We start from the raw sequence: 18880 nt of genomic DNA, 5'->3' as shown, positions 1-18880 counted from the left end.
GGGGTTCCTCTCTTTATCTGTAATACAGGAGCAGTCTAGCACATCAGTGCAAAGGCAAAGCAAGCCAGCTGCCCAACAGGGTCAGCCTTCTTCAGGATCACTGAAGAGTTTCTTCTTTCCTCTCTAAAACATGCTGTAAAGCATTTCTTTCTCACAGGGCTCCCATGCCCAAATGACAGATTTCCACACAGTGAGAGGGATTTGAACTGTCTCGCTTTGTTCATCCCTGCAAATGCACCATAAACCAGGCCCCAACTCAGGAAGCTAATTAGGCATACACAGAGCCTTATTGCTAATGAGTTTGTTCATGTGTGTGAAGCTCCGTGCATGTTTCAGGGCTGTGTTGAAGAAGCTCCCTGAGAATGAAAGCCAGTTCTCATTCATCCTTTTGCTCAGCTCTGGTGCAGCAAAAGCTGACAGCAAAAGAATGGAAGTAGTAACTCCACAGTAACACAGCCATACTGATGGCCACTACACTTCTCATGCAGGGTACCAAAGAGGAGCAAGGCTAAAACCAGCATCTAATGAAGATGATGCTCTGCTTTCCTCACACAATCCCCTACTCACACTAGTCCTGCAAGTAGAGCCAGCAAGAACAGCACAAGCTCTGGGCACTCCCTGCACATCACCAGCCACAGAGCAGAAGACAAGGGCACATTTCCAGAAGGGTCTCTGGGACTACAAAACATGAACACTGTCAAAGGCTGAAGGGTGGGGAGCAGCAGGGGCACTGCTGCATATTCACCAAAAGGGCTTTAAAGTGAGGGAACAGGCTGCCCAGGGAAGAGGTTGAGTCACCATCGCTGGAGGTATTTATACATGCGGCACACAGGCACAAGGCTTAGCAGCGAACTTCACAGTGATGGGTTAACAGCTGTACTCAGATGATGTTAAAAATCTTTTCCAACCTACATGATTCCGTGATTCTGTCAAACCTTCTTACTCGCCAAATTACAGTGAAAACTGCCTCTTTAAAACAGACACAAGAGAGAAATTCCAGGAGGGTTACGGAAAGGACTTGGAAATATAGCCCTGTCTTGTAGCTCATCTGACCATGCAGTGTTAAAGAGAGGGGTCATAGGTATTTAGCATTTCTGTAGGCTTCATCCTCTGGAAGAAACTGAAGGACCATGTATCACTCCAGACCGGCTCTTAGACCTTCCCCCCTGCTTCCCAGCTTGGCACCCTGCTTACAGTAAAAGTGTCTGGTGATTCAGAAGCCAGGCAGGAAGCTCATGTGGTGCTGCCCTTCATTAGTGCACCAGAGCATGTTATTTTATTATCCCTCTCAGTATGTAGAGGACTACTGTCTACAAAATTATCCTGTGCCTTTCTAAAGACATGTGGGATTTCCTGGGGTTTTCCACCTATGAAGACTGCATTAAGTGTCATTTCTTAAGGAATAAGGAACCCCCATGTCTCTCCTTGGGAAAGCCTTCACATTGCTTCAGGTGCTCTCTGTAATGCAGAGAGGATGCCTGGCAAAACCCTCCTCCTACAAGACATGCTTCAGAGCACAACCATAGGTCCAGAGTAGCTAGAAAGTTTTAAAATAAGTTGTTCCTCCCGAGTCTGTTTCCATATCATTAATAACATGGGAAAACCTGACAGATTAGACTCTTGTGTTGTGCTACATGCAAACACAGGTGAGCTGTTAACATTGTGGTAATGATGCAGTCAATGCTGGGAGCCGTCTGCAGGAGCAGTTCTGAAGACAAGGAACCCACATGTGTGTAATTGCTGGTAAACTGAGTCCTTGTTGATAAAGTAGAAGCATGCCATTGTGCCCTACCAGCTTATAATGTTGTCTTTCATGGGACCAATATTCAGCAGAGTGATGGCCCACGTACAGCAATACTCACGGGACAGAGCTCCTGAGAAGACTAATCCTAACCATCAGTGCAGGATGGAACCCATGGAGGCGCCTTCACACTAAGGTAGCTTAAAACTCATGAGAAATGAGGCCCAAACCCAGAAGAACTGTTTTTTTCTTAGGCTAATGAGTATTTACAAACCTATCTTCAATAATGCAAAAAACTTCAAAATTTACCTGCATTGGCCTTAAGCTATCACTACAAACCAGTTCATTTGGCTGTGGTAAAAGTTGCTTTGAATGAAGATGATTGAATGGGCCTTTGCCTCCAGATACACGTGTTGCCTGTTTTTCTCAAGTATGCCCGTTATTCATTAGCATTACAATTCACAATCCTTAATTGTGTTGGCATTAAATTTCTGTTTACTCTCAGTGCAATGGCAATCATCACTTAGCGTAAGTATCAGGCCCTAGATACTCAAGGAAGAACTGGTAAGTAACAAGCTTCTAATGTGATCCACCATTCACAGCAACCAGTTTTAAGCATTTACTCAGGTAACTTTGCCTAGGCACAAAATTCCCATGAACTCTCTGATGCTGTGCTCAGAGAACACCATATCCAACTCTCCTGTTTAAACTGCTTTGAAAAACGTCAGATTCTGGCTGCCACTTAGGAGATTCAGACTCGTACAGATACATACTGTCCTGAGCACAAGGCATCCCTGACAGACTAAAGCTTTCTGTTTTTACCAAATGTCTTTGTAGTATTTTTTTCTGACATTCCTTCTGCATCTGCTGCTTTTGGGTCAGGCAGTCCCTGACTCTCTGAATTTCCACCTATATCCTGATGTGTCCTTAACCTCAAGTGGACTCTCAAGCCAGATGCACCCTTACTTCCTCAGTGCAAACTATCAGTAAACCTTAGCACAACTTTAGTTTGAGCCTTAAATTAACAGCATGTGAAAAGATTAATATGAATAATTTCAAAACTAATCAGATCCCTTCTTTAAATGTTGACACAGTATTATTTATATCCCATAAATACCTTCTTGACTAAAATTCATCCCAGGAGATTGGCATCTTGCCAGTTCTATTCATATTTACTGTATTTATACAGTACAGTTGGCCAAGGATAATATTTAAGACAAAATATGCCTTAGGGTATATACAATATCTCTTATAGTTTTCCTTTTAAATCTCCTCATTGCTAAAAATATTTAGTCTGAACTTTACAAAATGCCCCACGAAGACCTATCAGCGATCTGTAGTGATATATTGCTGACTATGAGTATAATTAGAGCATATTTGTAATACTTGGGTTGTAGTCAGTTACTGAACGCTAACAACTTGTGGTTAAAAACTGAACCACTGATCTTTCCCATGCCTGCCTTCCAGCAGCTTTTGACCTCCAGCGCTTTCACACTGATCCCCTTCTCCCTCCTGCCTCTCTCCAACCCAGCAGACACTGTAGAGTTAAAAAAATCCACTCTGAAACGCCTAGGAGAAAGTGCCTGTGGCCGCCAGAGCTGCGCTTTCAATTTCTTCCTTTAAAATATGTGGAGTGATTTCTTCCTTACTGTCTTTTTTGGAAAGGTTCGCTCCATCCAGCATAACTAGAGAGCAGTGGAAAAACAGTTAACCTACTTACTCTGATGTTAGCGACAGCCCTCGCACAGTAGTGCTGGATTTGCTGCTAGCTGGCCCTCAGATCCCAAACGTCTGATGCACTCTGTTGGTAGATACCTGCAATCTCCTTTGCTCTTCCAAAGCCTATATTGATACTTCAGACCAAATCTGGCCCCTGACAATGTTTTTAAAATAGATCCTCTTTTGTCAATGCCATCCAAGTCACACACACCACAGATAATTTTCTGGGAAGTATGCAGCTGCATTTTGGACTATTGGTTCTTTGTAGTTTGCTGAAGCAAGAAGAGAGGACAGATGTGATCAGGATGGATGCACTTTACAATTCTCAGAGAGTCTCTGTTACAGAGTCAACTCCCCAAGCCAAGGCACTATAATAGCTCTTCCCAACCATTGCCCAAAGGTGCTGCTCTGCCCTAGGTATGATCTAATGGGTCTCAAAGGGAAGTGCTGACTTCTACCAAAACCACCAGTAAAATAATACAGTACATCAGCGTGGAAAACAAGCATGACTTCTGTGTTCTGGCTGCAGCTATGAATTATACTGAATCGCCCTGCTCATACCCACTTGGCTCCAAATATGTGGGTTTTTTTTTTTTTAAAGAAGGTATTTCTTCCCCAAGGGTAACAAGGGTGGAGTGTATTTATCATGGCTATTAAGGATGGTGCCATAATTACAATAATAAAATGGCTCTGACTGCCAGGATGTCCTGTACCTGATGTTGCCATTTAAGACTAAAGGAAGAAAAGGAGGCAGCTGCACAGAGCGTGGGGTTCAGATACCTTGGCTGGCATCCTAGGACTATCCCATGCAAGACGGTGCAAGCCCCAAAGCTACAACTTGCTAAACTAAAAATAAATAAGGGGAAAATGCAATTAGAAACTCTAGGATAAAGTTACCAAGATGGCTGAATTATCTATTTAAGCAAGAGCTATGTGCTTTTGAGAAACAGACAGCAAGTATACAGGGCATCAAGTGGTGGGGGAGGGAAGCGAGCTAAATGAAATGACTAGGGACTAGGGTTTGGTTATGTGAACGGTGAAGTTATTTTCTGCTTCTGGTATTTCACTTTCCTCAGTATGATGATGATCTAGATTCTTTTAAGGCAGTGCGGTGCTTTTTGTTTCTTTCTTTTTTTTAGTCTGTGCACTTAAGCTTCACAACCAAAACAAAAAGGCACGTCGTAATTATTATTAATCACTCTAAGCGGATTTGATCAACACAGAGCATTTGCACTTTTTTTTTTTTTTTTTTTTTGGCTGCAAAACGTGGCATGGATCACCAGAAGGTCGTTAAAAACAGCAAAAGGCAGACGGGCTGAGACAGGTTCCAAGAACCGAGGCTACTCAGGAGGGAACAGTTTTTCTGTACCTGAAATGAAAAGTGCCCACTAACCGAAAGGGGAGGCTAGTTAAAGTGGGAAGAGGAGGGAGGACGTCTCTGTCCTGCCTGAGCACCAACGCGAACAGCCGTCTGCGCGACAATATTCTAGAGGGACACACTCAAGACGAAACGGCGACTTTTTTTTTTTTTTTTTTTTTTTTTTTTAAGACCTCCTTTTCTTTTCAGTTATGGAGAGATGGAAACTTGCCCGTTCCAGACACTCCAAGGGAAACAAGAGCAGTGGAAAGATATTGGCTCTTTCTGGAGGCTGTACCAGGGCTGCCGGGGAGCTAAACCCGGTGCTGGGAGGGAGATGGACCCCGGGAGGGGGGAGCTCTGCTCAGGTGGCGGTGGCAGCAGAGGTACCCTGAGGGATTCCGGGGTGACTTCAGAGGGGTCTGGAAACCTCGCGTGTCTGGGACAACAGGTGACCCCCCCCCCACACACATATCCCCACCCGGTCATATGCATACCCCGTTACCTAAATTAAACCCTAGAAGCCTCCACCAAAACGATGCTGAGGATGACAAGCGAGCCGAGCAAAGAAGGGAGATTACGATGCTTGGGGGTACTATTTAAACGTACTGAGCACCGTTAAGCCCCGGGGGCGAAATTAGGCACACATGCACAAACCCAGAGGACTTACTTTCGGGGTAAAAAGGCTGCATGTCTATTTTGTAGACTTCTTTGGCATAATACTCCTCGTCGCTCCTCTCCCTCTCGCAAGTGGCGGCTCTGTGGTTGGCTTTTTCCTGCAGCAGGTCCCTGGTGCTGTTGTAGATGGAGATGACCTCCGGGGGCACCTCCTCGGGCTCGGGGTACTCGTCCGGGGGGCTGGTGAGCTTCAGTTTGCTCAAGATCTGCCCCCGGATTGCCTCGATCCTCTTGCGCATAAACTGATCCATGTCGAGGGTGCTGCAGGTAGACAGGCTGAGAGCCACGGTGGCCAGATCCACGGTAAGGAGCACGCTCAGGAGATAGCAGTGCATTTTAAGTGTTTAAATACAGCGCCCCCCCCACCACCACCAAAAAAAAAAAAAGTGACTGTCACAACGAGCAACAAGAAAAAAATACTAAAAAAAAATTAAAAGGGGATCTGTGCAAACAAAGGGGAGATCTGCAGAAAAAATGCTCTTAAAAACCGCGCTGCGAGGGAGGCTCGCAGTCGGAAAACGCACGGGAGGCGCCAGTGAAAAAAAAATACCAGTAATAAGGAGAACAAAAAAAAGAAAATAAAAAGAAAATAAAAAGTAAGTTGCTACAACTAGACAAAATTCGGGGGTGGAGTGAGCCGGACAGCAAAAAAAAAAAAAAAAAAAAAAAAAGAGGAAAAAAGCCCCCAGACAGATACAACAAACCTGCAAATCAAGTAAATGGCAGAGAGGCTGCTCTCAGCGCGCTGTAAAACAAAAATCTGAAGCGGGGGAGGCTGGGGGAAAGGGGGAAGGAAAAAAAAAACGAAAAAAAGGAAGGAGGGCGAGAAGGCGCAGCGACGGGTATCACAGGGCGCTGCCGCAGCCGGCAGAGAGAGGGTGCCGGCGCGGCGCTGAGCCCAGCCGTGCGCCCGCGGCGCCCGACGGCTCCCGGCGGGCAGCGGCACCGCCCCGCGCCCGGCAGCGCTCAGCCCCCGCGGCGGCGCGGGCACCGAGAGCCGCGCACGTGTGCGCCCGGCGGCGCCGAGCCCCGGCCCCCGCGCCCGGCCCGGCCGCGGAGCAGCGGCAGCGGCAGGCGGCGGCCCCGGCCCCGCGGCGGCGCCCGGCGCCCGCGGCGAGCGGCGATCCCCCGTCCGGCCGCGTCCCGCAGGCTGCTGCGTGCGCCCCGCGCCGCATGCACCGACCCACCCCCGCCCGGGCCGCTGCGCGCCGCACAGCTCTTCCCAGCTCCCTCCTCTTCCTCCTCCTTCCGAAACGCCAAACCCCGCGCCGCAGTCAGCCAGGCAGCGCCGCCGCGCCCCGGCAGCCTCCCGCGGGTCGCAGGCGCGGAGCCGGCCGCCCGGGGCTGGCCGCAGCGCAGCGCCGCTCTCCCCGCCCGCCGGCCTCCCCCGCGGGGCTGGGGCTGGCCCCGTCCCCGGCGGCTCTAGCGCTCCGCCCGGCGCCCCCCGCCTGCCGCCCCCGGCCCCTCGGCTCTCCCTGCACGGAGGGGACGGGTGCCAGCAGATAACATCACGGCCGCGCAGGGAGAGGGAGATTTATACGATCTCCCCGCCCCACGTGCTCGGCTCGCTGCGAAGTGACGTGGAGGGGCTGCGGGAGCGGAGGGCTCCGCGCCGCCGCCCGGCTATTTATTCCCCTCCGCGCCACCGGCGAGGGACTCGCCGCAGCCCGGCCGCTGCCGAGGTGCCTCACCCCGGGGCAAGGAGAGGAGAGGCAGCCCGGAGCCGAGACGAATAAGCAAGTCGTGCCAGACTTTTATTTTACTTCTTTTTCAAATAAAGGCCTTAGTGCTTCTTGCACCTATTATTAAAGTAATCGGGCCAAATAGCGCTCTGGCGTTAGAGGAGGAATAACACGCCTCTTGGACACCGCTCAGACGCGTTCCTGGTCGAGGCTGCGGGGCAGCTCTGCCCGCTCCCGTGTCACAGAGCGCTCCTCGGCACTGCCCCTCGGTTTCACTTCCAAGCGTGTTTTGGGCAATTCTCGCTGTTCCCCGGATACCTTGGTAATCGGTACTACCGGCCAAAGAGGGAGAGACGGCAGATGAGGAGAATTTGCTCCTTCGCCGAGGTCTCCTCTCCTGTCAGAAGCGTGCAAATACATCCTCATCTGCACTTGACAGAAACTCTCAAGCCACAAATGCTCTGGCTACGCCTGTAATTCAATTTTTCCGCTGCCTCTTTTGGCCACAACAAATATCACAGGCTCCATCCATACCCGACTCTGCCCCAGGGAAATCACTCCACAGTCTACTAGGCACCCCTCAACTTACTGCCATAAAGCTGTTGCTTTACAGTTCATTGATCACCACTTTACATTAACTTTAAAAAGTGATCAAGAAGCTTTTTTTCTTTACTCTCACCCATTTTAGCTTTCCATTCCCTTCTGAATTAAGTTATCACAGGTTTTACTTGCCAGAACTTTCCAGTAACATCATCCTAAGTGGGGCAAGGCTGTTTGTAAAGAACCTCTATTTTCAGAGATGAAGAAAGATGTAGAAAGAGGTGCTTGAAGGGCCATAGGTATTCCCAAGAACAGCTCAGCCATTGCCACTGGTATTACGGGTAAACACACAGAGGTGAAAGGAGGTAGCAGGACTGGGACCTGGAAGCACACTGAGAATCATGTAAGACACAAACCACCCAAACACCGCTGAAGGCTTCCTCCAGCTGACCACACCTCAGGAGCCATCTTCTTTCTGCAAAATTTTCAGATGTTTCCCAGAGCTGGAGAACGTTGGTCTCCAAATTAAATGCAAGTTTTTCCTTCCTAGCAAGGAAAACTGCTTCCTCTGAGCAGCTGTGGCTGTGTGCTGGGGTGATGGAGGCACCCAGCAGCACGGAGCTGCCACACACTATTTGCCTTGGCAAGGCTCTGCCCTGCTCTGCTGCAGGGGAATCTTGTGCCAGCACGACCAGCTAACCTCGGACTGCTGTGGGTACCAGCAACGATGACGTTCTCTGAGAGATGGAGGAGCTACGAAAGTATATTTTTGACAGGTATGTGTACACACAGACTCTAAAAGTAAACTTCATTCTTTACCAGCATGTGGGTATGTACAGCCCTACACACAACCCAGATTGCATCCTCACAATGCAAGAGTTAACAGTGCTTTCCACTTAAATCCATGAATTCCTGCAAGGCCAGATTAAACCTCTCTGCCACAACATCACTCTTTTACTGCTGTACATGTCAATGTCCTGCTCCTACTGACCTCAAAAACACAGCTGCAGTGTCAGGAGTGGCAACGTTTCCAAAATTACTCAAATAAACAAGCAAGCTCAACATGTAGACTCAGCTGGTTTCACTTCTGCAGCACACCTGTACAAAACCAAGGGGACAGTTCCTTGAGCTGTTACATCTCACAGCTCCACTGCGAGCCAGCTGAGGAATCAGCTCTGTTACATGGGCTACCTCAACTGCAAATACTTCTAAAGAAAAGGGTTGTTAAATTATTTCCTCCAAAAACTACAGCTGAAACCATGAAGCAATTCCTTATACTGCAACGACGGCCCTATAACACTTGGCACTGTGTGCTACTCCTCAAGGGCTTCAGAGCAGCGATTTGTCAGTGCTGGACACCCTCCTCAGGCAGGGAACTTACCCCCATCTCTCAGGATCCCTCTGCAGACACAACCCTCCAGATTACGAAGTGTTTTGATCCTTGGAAGTTTATTATTCGTAGGGGGGAAAAAACAAAAACCCAACCAACCCAAACTTTGCAGAGTCTTTCACAAACCCTGAAGCCTTAGGGGATGCCCTGCTGGAGGCCATCAACTCCCCTGTGTTCAGTGCCCAGCTGGCCACGCTGCCCACAGAGCTGCAGGAGGTCCAAGCTCCCTAAACCCTCCATGTAAGCTGGCAGAAATCCAGCCAGGCTGACAGCAAACCAGTCCGACTAGATTTTGAAAGTTGCTGAGATTCCTTCTGATTTGGCAATGATTCCTCAGCGTCATTTAGACCATCTAGGGGAAAGAAAAAAAAAAAAAAAAAGATAAATCTTGAGCTTGCTCTCATCTGAGAAAAGCCATTTGCTTCTCTTCCGACCCTTTTAGTGTGACATAGGCTTACCCAGGTGCATGTCTCCATTTTGCCTTACGACTGCAACAAAGCTGGATTCCCTAAAACTTCCCAATGTCTCCATGGTGATGCTTTTGCCATGCAGAACTTCCCAGGCATGCAAACTCCACTCTAAAAGCCCTGACCACTTGGGCTAAATCCCCAACAGCTGCAGAAGCCCACCACACATACCCTGAGCTGCCCCAGTTTGCTCTAGGAAGGGATACCTACCTGCTAGCCAAATCATTCAAATACACATCCACATTCATAAACATTGATTTTCCATTTTGTTATCGAAATGGAAAATACCTGGAACATTTACATCATGATAGAGCTGGTCTTAGTTCTAAAATCTCCCCATTGCACATTTAAGGAGGCTTTTTTTTTGCCACGGAAGTCCTGCAAACTAAACTCAAACAGGTGTCATTTTTACCTTGCTAAAGTGAGGAGGAACACATAGAAAAGGCAATCAGAAATTGTCAGAAATGGCAGAATCAAACTGCAGGCACTCGACAAAGATGGATAAAGTTTTATATCTCAGATTTCAACTGTAACATGGCCTTTTACTGAGGTAATTCTGCTTCTGCATTCTACTGTTAATTTTCATGACTATTATTGCAATTATGGCTTTTTATTTTATCTTGCAAAGCTTTTTAGTTTTTATTCATTCCACAGTAGCTTCTATTGAGGACTACCTGGCTACCTGTTTCAAAAGCTGCTCTGGATTATCAGAGACTGAAGGTTAAACTCAGCTTACATTTATCTCTTCCCTGTGCCCCTGTGAAATGGCCTTGTCCTGTGGGGCTGCTGTCAGTGGAAGCCTTGTAAATTGAAAAGTGGGATTGGGCCCTTAGCATGCATACGGGGAAAGAACAGAACTTATCTGTTTTGGCACTTTTAATTCAATACAATACTGTCTTTTTTACATATTCATTTTTTTTTAATAAACACTAGCTGTTTATTAGAAAAACAGGGACACCTGGAAAGTTACTTCACTAAATGTAAAGGTTTCATGTTTCCTATTAAGTTAAAAATTACGTGGTCAGGATTTTACAATTTGTGGTTTCTTTTTAGATTGTTTTGGTTATACGCAAATGCGCCGTGCGAAATACAAAGGCAATAATCTTTCTAAAACTGCTGACGACCAGGTCATTAAATAAGGTGGCTGGTCACATTTCATAAACTAAAGAACATTGTTGGAAGAGGAATAACTTTTAAAAGTTAAGAGGTGATTTTTGTAAATTCTCACACTGATGACGAGTGTAGGATGATTGCACAATTAATTCTTTGTGGCACGCACAGAAATCTGCAGCCATAACTGTGGTCATGTAGAATCTCAGTCATTCTGATGCAGAGTGCTAGGGGAAAAAAAAAACTTTTGAATTCTCCTTTTTATAAAAATACACGTATAAAGGTTCAACTTGGAGAGCCAAGGTGGCACCTAATAAAGGTGAGGCAAAGAGGAGATGACAAATAATGGAAAATTGTAATATATACTATAATAAAACCTTAGATTTTACTGTTTATTATCCTTAGTGAAGTAGAAGTCCATACCTCTGTGCTGCACATTTCATTAGTGTGCGCTGCAACGCCTGGATGAATTTGAGAGCAAACCCTGCTGACCTTACTAACACAAGCAGCCCCACTGCCCCAGGATTGCATTTCACACAACCACAGCCTATTCCTGCAGCACTCATGTTCCAGAAGATAAAGGCTATTTTACAGAACATGCTGTTTGACACGCAAGACTGCTATCCACATATACATATGTAACTACTTGTCAACTTGCAAATCAAAGGTATATTTCCGATATTTATACAAGGAGATAATTTATTTGTGTGAACCAGAACTTCTTTTAAATATATATAGAATAAATATAAAATATATAACAAGAATAAGAACTATTATTTTTATATATATTTAAACACACACACATTTTTGTGTGTTTATAAATATATGTATTCATACATAATGTACCAACCCCCAACACATACATACCTATACACATAAAAAAGTTCTCATTCCTACAAATTGATTTAATAATTTCAGTGGAAACAATCACAAGAGTGACAGTCAACAGGATCTGATCCAAAAAGCCATTCAGATGTCATCTCAGAGAAGTTAAAGAATGGCATCATCTCCCACCATCAAGTAAGAACACAAAGCTGTAATGCCCCCACAGCAGTGTATAGTCTGTATTTAAAACTGAATCTTAATAAAAGACACCTGGAATGCAATTATCCCCAAAAAACTGTTACCAAAGACCATAAAAAAACCCAAAACAACAACAACACTGGAACTTTAGACAGGACACCTCAAACCAGAATGACTAAAATATAAAGGGGAAAAAAATTCTTATGGATAAGAGGAAAAATGGAACAGAGAGGAATATCACCATTAGTCTGTATTTCAATGCTACGTCATTCTTCACATTTTACATGGCTGGGATTTTACAACTCCTAATATAGCTTCTCTCCAGTAAAGTTGCACCCTATCTCCACAGAGTACAGCCATACATTAGGGGACTAGGAAAGCATCAATAGCCTAAACCCTGTATCCTAAAAACATACACGTTTCCCATAAAGGCTGCACACATCAGTGCTGCATCCAAAGAGGTTTCTGCGTCCAAGAGCTGATTTCCAGCTTTGAATCAGTTAAGATTCAAGTCTTCATAAAAACTTTGCCAGAGAAGTTTCTCCATGGTTATACCTCCTGGAGTTTGATCCCCTCATGTGCTTTCCTGAATCTGTTTGTCAGCCTTGAGGATGCCACACTAATCTTCTATGTATCATTCCAGTTTTAGTCTATATGCCACTGAAAAAAAGGCCTTCCTTAATCCTAGCACCTGTGGTTTTAATCACCACAGGAAATCCTGTTTCCACTTAAGTCAGTAAGACTTAAATATCAGCAGAGGAAAATTATCAGATTCACTAACTAAAAATAAAAATGATTTAAATAAGACAGAGAAATATAAGCCAGTGGTTTATAAACCAGAGTGCCTTGACATCTACTTATAGCAAGCATGACAAAGTAAAGACAGTAGGGTAAAAGTCATCCCTTTAATCTCAAGGTTTGAACTCGTGACCTGCATCTCCTTCTCAGTATTACAGCTGTTGCCTTCTATTTCTGAACTGCATAGTGATGATTTGGGTTATACCTCATTAAGTAACACACAAATGATATCTGTAAATATTGGATTCCTAACAGAGCATCCACTGGAGTTTATTCAACAAATTAAAACCATGTAACTCAAGTTAGAATGTGCACCCAGATTGTGCTGTTGAAGTTTAAGAAAATTATGTGTATAGCAAAATTAATTGGCAGCAACTTCAAAAATGGGCCAGCCAGTAATGCTATATTTAAATCATATTATGCAGTTACAAAAAACAAATAGCTCTGCGTCTGGCATCCTGACTTCTTCACAAGCTGCCTATGCAGTCTGCACAGATGAAAAGCTCGAATATGCTAACACAGCTTCAGAAATATTTTTTTTCTTAACAGTTTTTAAGCAACATGTGTTCAAGAACATCCTGGAAAGCTTACAGTAAGCAATGCATTGCTTCATATTACCTCCTGAAACAAAACCAAACCCACTACCAAACCAGACCACATGCAGTACCAAGCTTTTGTGCTGCACTCATCAGATTCGTGGAGAGGTCTTTGCCTCTCAGCTTTACACATTTTAAAATCTATTTTCTGTGCCTGGCTACTGAAATCAATAAAAGTAGTATTCCTGAATGGCTGATCAAACTACAGCCTCACATATAGATGGTTTGAGCTTGGGGACTCCATCTAGAATTAGAACAGAAAGATCCATTTCTGTATTAGTAATTTTGATCCATATCCAGATTATTTTAGAGCTGGATCTTTGCCACTCTGCAGAGGTGGCAAAGGTGTTCAATATTGGCTTCTCCTACATTAATGATCTTTTAGATGGGATTGCAATTAAAGTAACCTACTCCCCTGGTTTTAGCTGGGCTCTATAAACCAGTCCCTAAACTTCCCCATCATGGATACCAACTGACAGCTGAAATGCCTCCTCTCACAAATTCCAGTGCCATTTGAACATCCAGTTTATCAACAATTTAATCAGTGTAAAAATGCCTACAAATTGGCTGCAAATGTGCATTAGACTCAGTAGTGTCTCACATAAAGGACCTGAGTCCACAAGCTCATCGCTGCAGTCCTATGAAATTAAAAGCAATTAATTAATCATGAGACAGATAGTCCAGCAATGTGCTTCAGCAGCAGCTGAACTGAATGAGAATCAAAGACAATGGCCTGTGTCTGGGAGGCACAGTATTGACACAGAAAGACACGCATTTCCCTTATTACTTGAACTATTTTCTTCACATAAAATGTATTCTATTGCCTAATTCTAGGCAATGACACAAAAATTTAAAATAAAAGAACACTCAGCAATTTTAAACCAAACCAAAAAAAAAAAAAAAAAAAAAAAAAAAAAAAAAGGCAAAACATAGCAGATGGAGAGAACAGCCGTGGTAGTGGCAATCCTGGTCTGACCTCCTGGTTGCAGCGCCACAACATCAGAAAGATGGTTCAGCATCTTGCAAGGCTTAACCGGTCCCTTTCTAACACAATCCACAAGAAAATATATCATATTGATACTCATCCTCCCAATTTGATCAATGTTCATACTGGAAGTATATTTATACTTGGGTTTAATACATTGCTTTGACTGAGTAATGCATCCCTAAATTGAGGTTTATGTCTATCTTATGTTAAATCTTCAGTCTTCTTCTGTTAATCATGAAGAGACACTTCAGAATTTTAAGTCTTTTCTCAATTAGTGAGTATTTCTTTCCTAAGGATGTACCAACTTTCAGCAGGTACTCTCAAATACTTCACTCCTCTAAAAAAACCACCATATACAAAACCACACTGTTGTTACCTTTTATACAAAACTACACTATTGCAGAAATATTGCTCTACAGTGCAATGTGAAAAACTCTTTTGAAACTCATTGGGATTGCAATTGAGAATGCAGAGTACCCTGTGGTGGAAAGACTGACAATGACTGTCTTTCACCTCCAGGCAGCCCTGCCAGGTGTGACTGGGAAGATGCTATGGGCAGGTATGTCAAAGGCTCAATTACCAGCAGCTCAGGGACTCAGCTCTCCAGTGACAATTTTCATTCAGCTGCCTGACCTCAGGCACCCTTCCTGAAATGGACACAGGCCAGTTCTTGTCCCTGGACATAGGGCACTCTAAGTAAAAGGCTGCTTCACTGCCCACAAAACTTGCAATTTATGGATCACTTAAAAACCAAAGAAGATCCTCTTTTTGAATAAACTGTACTCAACCTGGAAGTCAATGCAAAATCCACCTAATCAGGAAAGCTTTTCACTATCTCGTTGCTTGAATCAAGAAACACTTTTAAGCTTTTCTGAACAAGATGAGAAAGTCCTTGTTTATCAGGACAAAAAAAGTAAAGTTCAAAGCAAGAGCATGATTGAATAGCCATGGACCTTAAGTCACAATCTCCATGATTATATTCATAATGCACTTTATAAAGGGCTCATAAATGGCTAGTGGAATCTTTAAGTACGACAGATTAAAAAAAAAAAAATCCCTTTAACTTCTACTTATGATCACACACACCTACAACACGTGACTTAAAGAACTATTAACGCAACATCAGCAGGTTTTATATTTAACCATTTCTTGATTATGGCATGAAGTTTCTGATAAGAAGTGTAACCAGTTTATCCTGTAACTGAACACCTTCTATTAATTATTCAGCTACTTGGAGAAGACTGTGTCTGTAAGAAATCCTAGTGGTACAAAAACCTCAATGCAAGTCTGATCCTAGTTAGCAATTCACATTTAACACCACCACATTTACTGAACACAGTGAAGAAACACTAAGAAAATGTTGTAAAATGATGCTCTGGAAGTTCATGCACTGGCATGAGAATGGACTATTGAACCAGCTGTGGCACTGTGAAGAAATCTTTTTATGAATATTCCTAAAATAACCTTCCAAAGTACCTCCTGGAAACTGCTTGTGCTCATGAGTTCACATCCAAAAGCTTAATGAAAGTACCCTAATTCATTTAACAATTTTGTATCCAACAGGTTTAACACATGGATTTAAGCAAAAGTAAGTAGTTTCAAGGGATGGAGCATTACACAAACACAAGGATATTTCGTGTTGAAGGTATTCAGTTTGACTGGAGTTTCATTTTTAACATGTCCCTTAAGACAGAAAAGCAATTGAAAAGATGCATTTGAAAACAATGCTTTGTCCAAGAAGTATCAGCCGTTGCTAAAAGTCTGAAGAATGATTAAGAAAAAGCCCTTATCTGCTAGATCTCTTACAGAGGTGAAATGTTGGAGGTTTACATGCTGCAAGAGGTTAGAAGCCACTGCTTTAGAACAGCAGTAAATGAAATGTGCAGTCTTCCACCATCTGTTACTCAAGAACTTGTTCAGCCTCCAGTGTCTGAGGTCTTAGACTCCCGAGTTTAACATCTTATTTAGCACAAGGACCCAATCTGTGTAACATGATTTTGAGTATCCACTACCTCAAGCCTTCTCCTGGCCCTCTCACTCCTTACCTCAGCAAGTCTTGAAGAAATCATTGAGCAATTTGCAGGGATTGGAAGTGAACAACACTGATGACTGCTCTGTGTGTATATTAACTGTGCCAGGACTCATTTCATAAGAATGAGAAGCTTGTCATTTTCAGTTGTGCAGAGTGTTTTGTGCCAGATGACTTCTGCCTTCCTCCCTGGAGACCGCTACTGAGCCAGCTCAGAACAGATGCAGCTCTACAGACCACCTTCTTCTGGAAGCATCAGATAGTAAAAAAACCTTTATGGCCTCCAAACAATTAACTTCTCTCTTTAAAACAAATCAGACAAAAAAGCCCTATCTTCACTAGGAAGCAATTTCCAGCTCATTTGTTCTGCTCAGCTGTGAACCCAAGAGAACCTGCCTCACAGCTGCAGAAGTGGGAGCTCTTCCCTCCAGGTTTTCGCAGAGAAGATGCTGTGGTGGAGTGGCATCAGGCACAACAAGGATATCCCATCACCACTCCCAAAGTGTTTCCCTAAGAGGAGGCTGAAGAAAAGCAGGGACAAGACAGTTATTTTTTTACATAGGCCAACTCATGTCTTCCTTGCTGAAAGAAAGTTAGCACAATTAATGTGAAGAGAAATTAGACCAGGGGACAAGAGACATGGGGAAGAACTGACCCTGTGCCTTCTCTTATTAAACAAAACCCTTGCTTTGCATGCAATCCATAGAATATTAAACTTTACATACTCTGGAATTGGCTTGAAGCCTAACAAAACTGGAACCACCCCATCCTTATTGGCTTTATATAGATAGGTACAGAAATATACAAAGTTGAGATGATTCATGCTCTCTGGAATGAAGGGCAGCAGCACAGCTTTGCTTGAGCAGAGATATTCATGGGAGCAGGAAAAACAGAGCAAGCACTCTGACTGCTGGGAAAAGCTGCTAAAGGTTGTTCTTGGTAGCTGTTGAAGAGGAAGAACATTACTGAAAAAGGGGGTAGGGCAGCCCAGAGAAGAGACTGGAAGCTGCCTGGGCCAAACAAGATCTTCTGAACTGCTAGTCAACAAAGACAGAACTTGTGAAATAAAGCACTCCAAAGTCAAAACATGTAGTTAGCAATTTTAGCAATTCTTGGAGCTTCCCGATATATGTCACAAAAGAAGGACAAGGCAAAGACAAGGTACAGTATAACATTTAAATAATTACTCAGTATACATTAAAATGTAAGTATTATGCTTCTAGAAAGGCAAGAAATGCTCTCCACATATAGGCTATGCACTCTAAATGAAATGGAAGCTCAAAATACTTTTTGCGATATTGATAGATTCTACATTTTTCTTAAACACACAAGAGACACTTCAGTGCTTTAATCAAAACATTACTCCAAAAATGCACAAATAAACACCCAAGTACTCTAAAAGCACTTGGAAAGCAGTCTGAAGTTTTTAATAATCACCTCAGGATGTCACAGTTCCTAAGGAAAACTTAGATTATTTTCCAGAAGTTTGATTATGAAAAGAAACCTGCTGATATGAAACCAGAGAACACTGTAGATTTAAGGGTGCTGATGTAATTTTTCCACAGAAAGCAGCTGAACTCTGTAGAGAGAAAGCAGTGTCAGGTTAGAATGTTGTGCTGCTTCATGAAGCACATGCATGCTTCAAATCCCATTGCAGCAATTTCTTGCACTGCACTGAAGAGATGGTGACTCTCACTGCACAGCTGTACAGATCCTGATCTTTCAGAAGCTGGGATAACCATATGTAAAACTTCTGTGGTTTTGCCACTTGGTATTTTGGGTGTAAGCCTTCATTTGTGATAATAAATATCAGGCCACAAACTAATGTCTCCTCAGATATCTAATATGTTTAACACTCAAAACAGCTTGAAAATCTAAACATTTCTACTGTTAGCTTTGAATTCTCCTGGAAGAATTATGCTACAATATATACCAGATGAATAGGCTAGGGATAGGACAATGATTGCCAGTTGTTGGGATGGGCTTCTCTGCCATTTTGTACCTGTATTTTTTATCCTGAAGTACACAATAAGTTCAAACAATGCCTTTGTTAGGAAAATCTAAACCCTACTGCACATTTCCATGCTGAGGACTGAAAATTTCAAAGTTGCTCCTAATCATATCTTGCCTATAAGCAGGTACAAAGAAAGGTTTGTCTGGAAGGCATCTGCAGAAATGGACAGAACAGTACCATGTATTTTAACTATCAATTAATAGGCCTCAAGGCTTTTTCTTCACATAGCAAATGGGGAAATGTGATAGCAAAGTTAAACAAATGACACAGCATCAGACAGTCAGTCTGGAACAGCAAAGGCAGCAGAATTCAACCCCAGCCTCTCATTTAGAAGACCCTTATCACCACACCATTCCTTCTGTATGCATGTGCTTACATAAGATATATTCTTATGTGTTAGCTTCTGCACCTTTGCAAACTACTGAGGAGAAACTGCTGTAGCTTAAACAAAGGCAATTGTGTTACCCTGAGATGACTTCCAAATTTGTTACTGTCATGGCCCACACCTAAGACAAAGGGGTCTGGTTTGACCCTTTGCAGACCTGAGGAATTAGCACTGGAGCTGGTTAAACCCCACGGGATGAATCTCAGAGCTCCAGCTCCTCACTGAAAAAGGCCAGAACACCACAACTGCAAATGAAACAAGCCTGAACACAATTTTCTGTGGTATTGCTAGAAAAGCTCCCCTCCCCAGTGAAACCAATGGCAGTGACTGTCCTTTGCTCTCCTAACAGACTCTTAGCTTATG

The 18880-nt window shown here is 43.7% G+C and overlaps 1 protein-coding gene across 2 annotated transcripts in view; it reads right to left on the bottom strand.

Annotated features, from left to right (window-relative positions):
- The window catches only part of TGFB2 (transforming growth factor beta 2), a 58907-nt gene extending 52461 nt beyond the window's left edge, over positions 1-6446 (bottom strand). Inside the window, exon 1 of one of the 2 annotated variants that reach the window (XM_062490434.1) lies at positions 5471-6446. In XM_062490434.1, coding sequence (XP_062346418.1) covers positions 5471-5830 — 360 coding nt within the window. In that variant the 5' untranslated portion in view covers positions 5831-6446. The remainder of the gene's footprint in view (positions 1-5470) is intronic. The other variant, XM_062490433.1, reaches the window with a different exon arrangement.
- Between the last annotated feature and the right edge of the window lie 12434 nt (positions 6447-18880).

Source organism: Cinclus cinclus, chromosome 3, assembly GCF_963662255.1.
Source record: "Cinclus cinclus chromosome 3, bCinCin1.1, whole genome shotgun sequence".
Lineage (NCBI taxonomy): Eukaryota > Metazoa > Chordata > Aves > Passeriformes > Cinclidae > Cinclus > Cinclus cinclus.
Note: the sequence above shows the minus strand (reverse complement) of the source record. Positions and strands in the feature narration are given on the sequence as shown.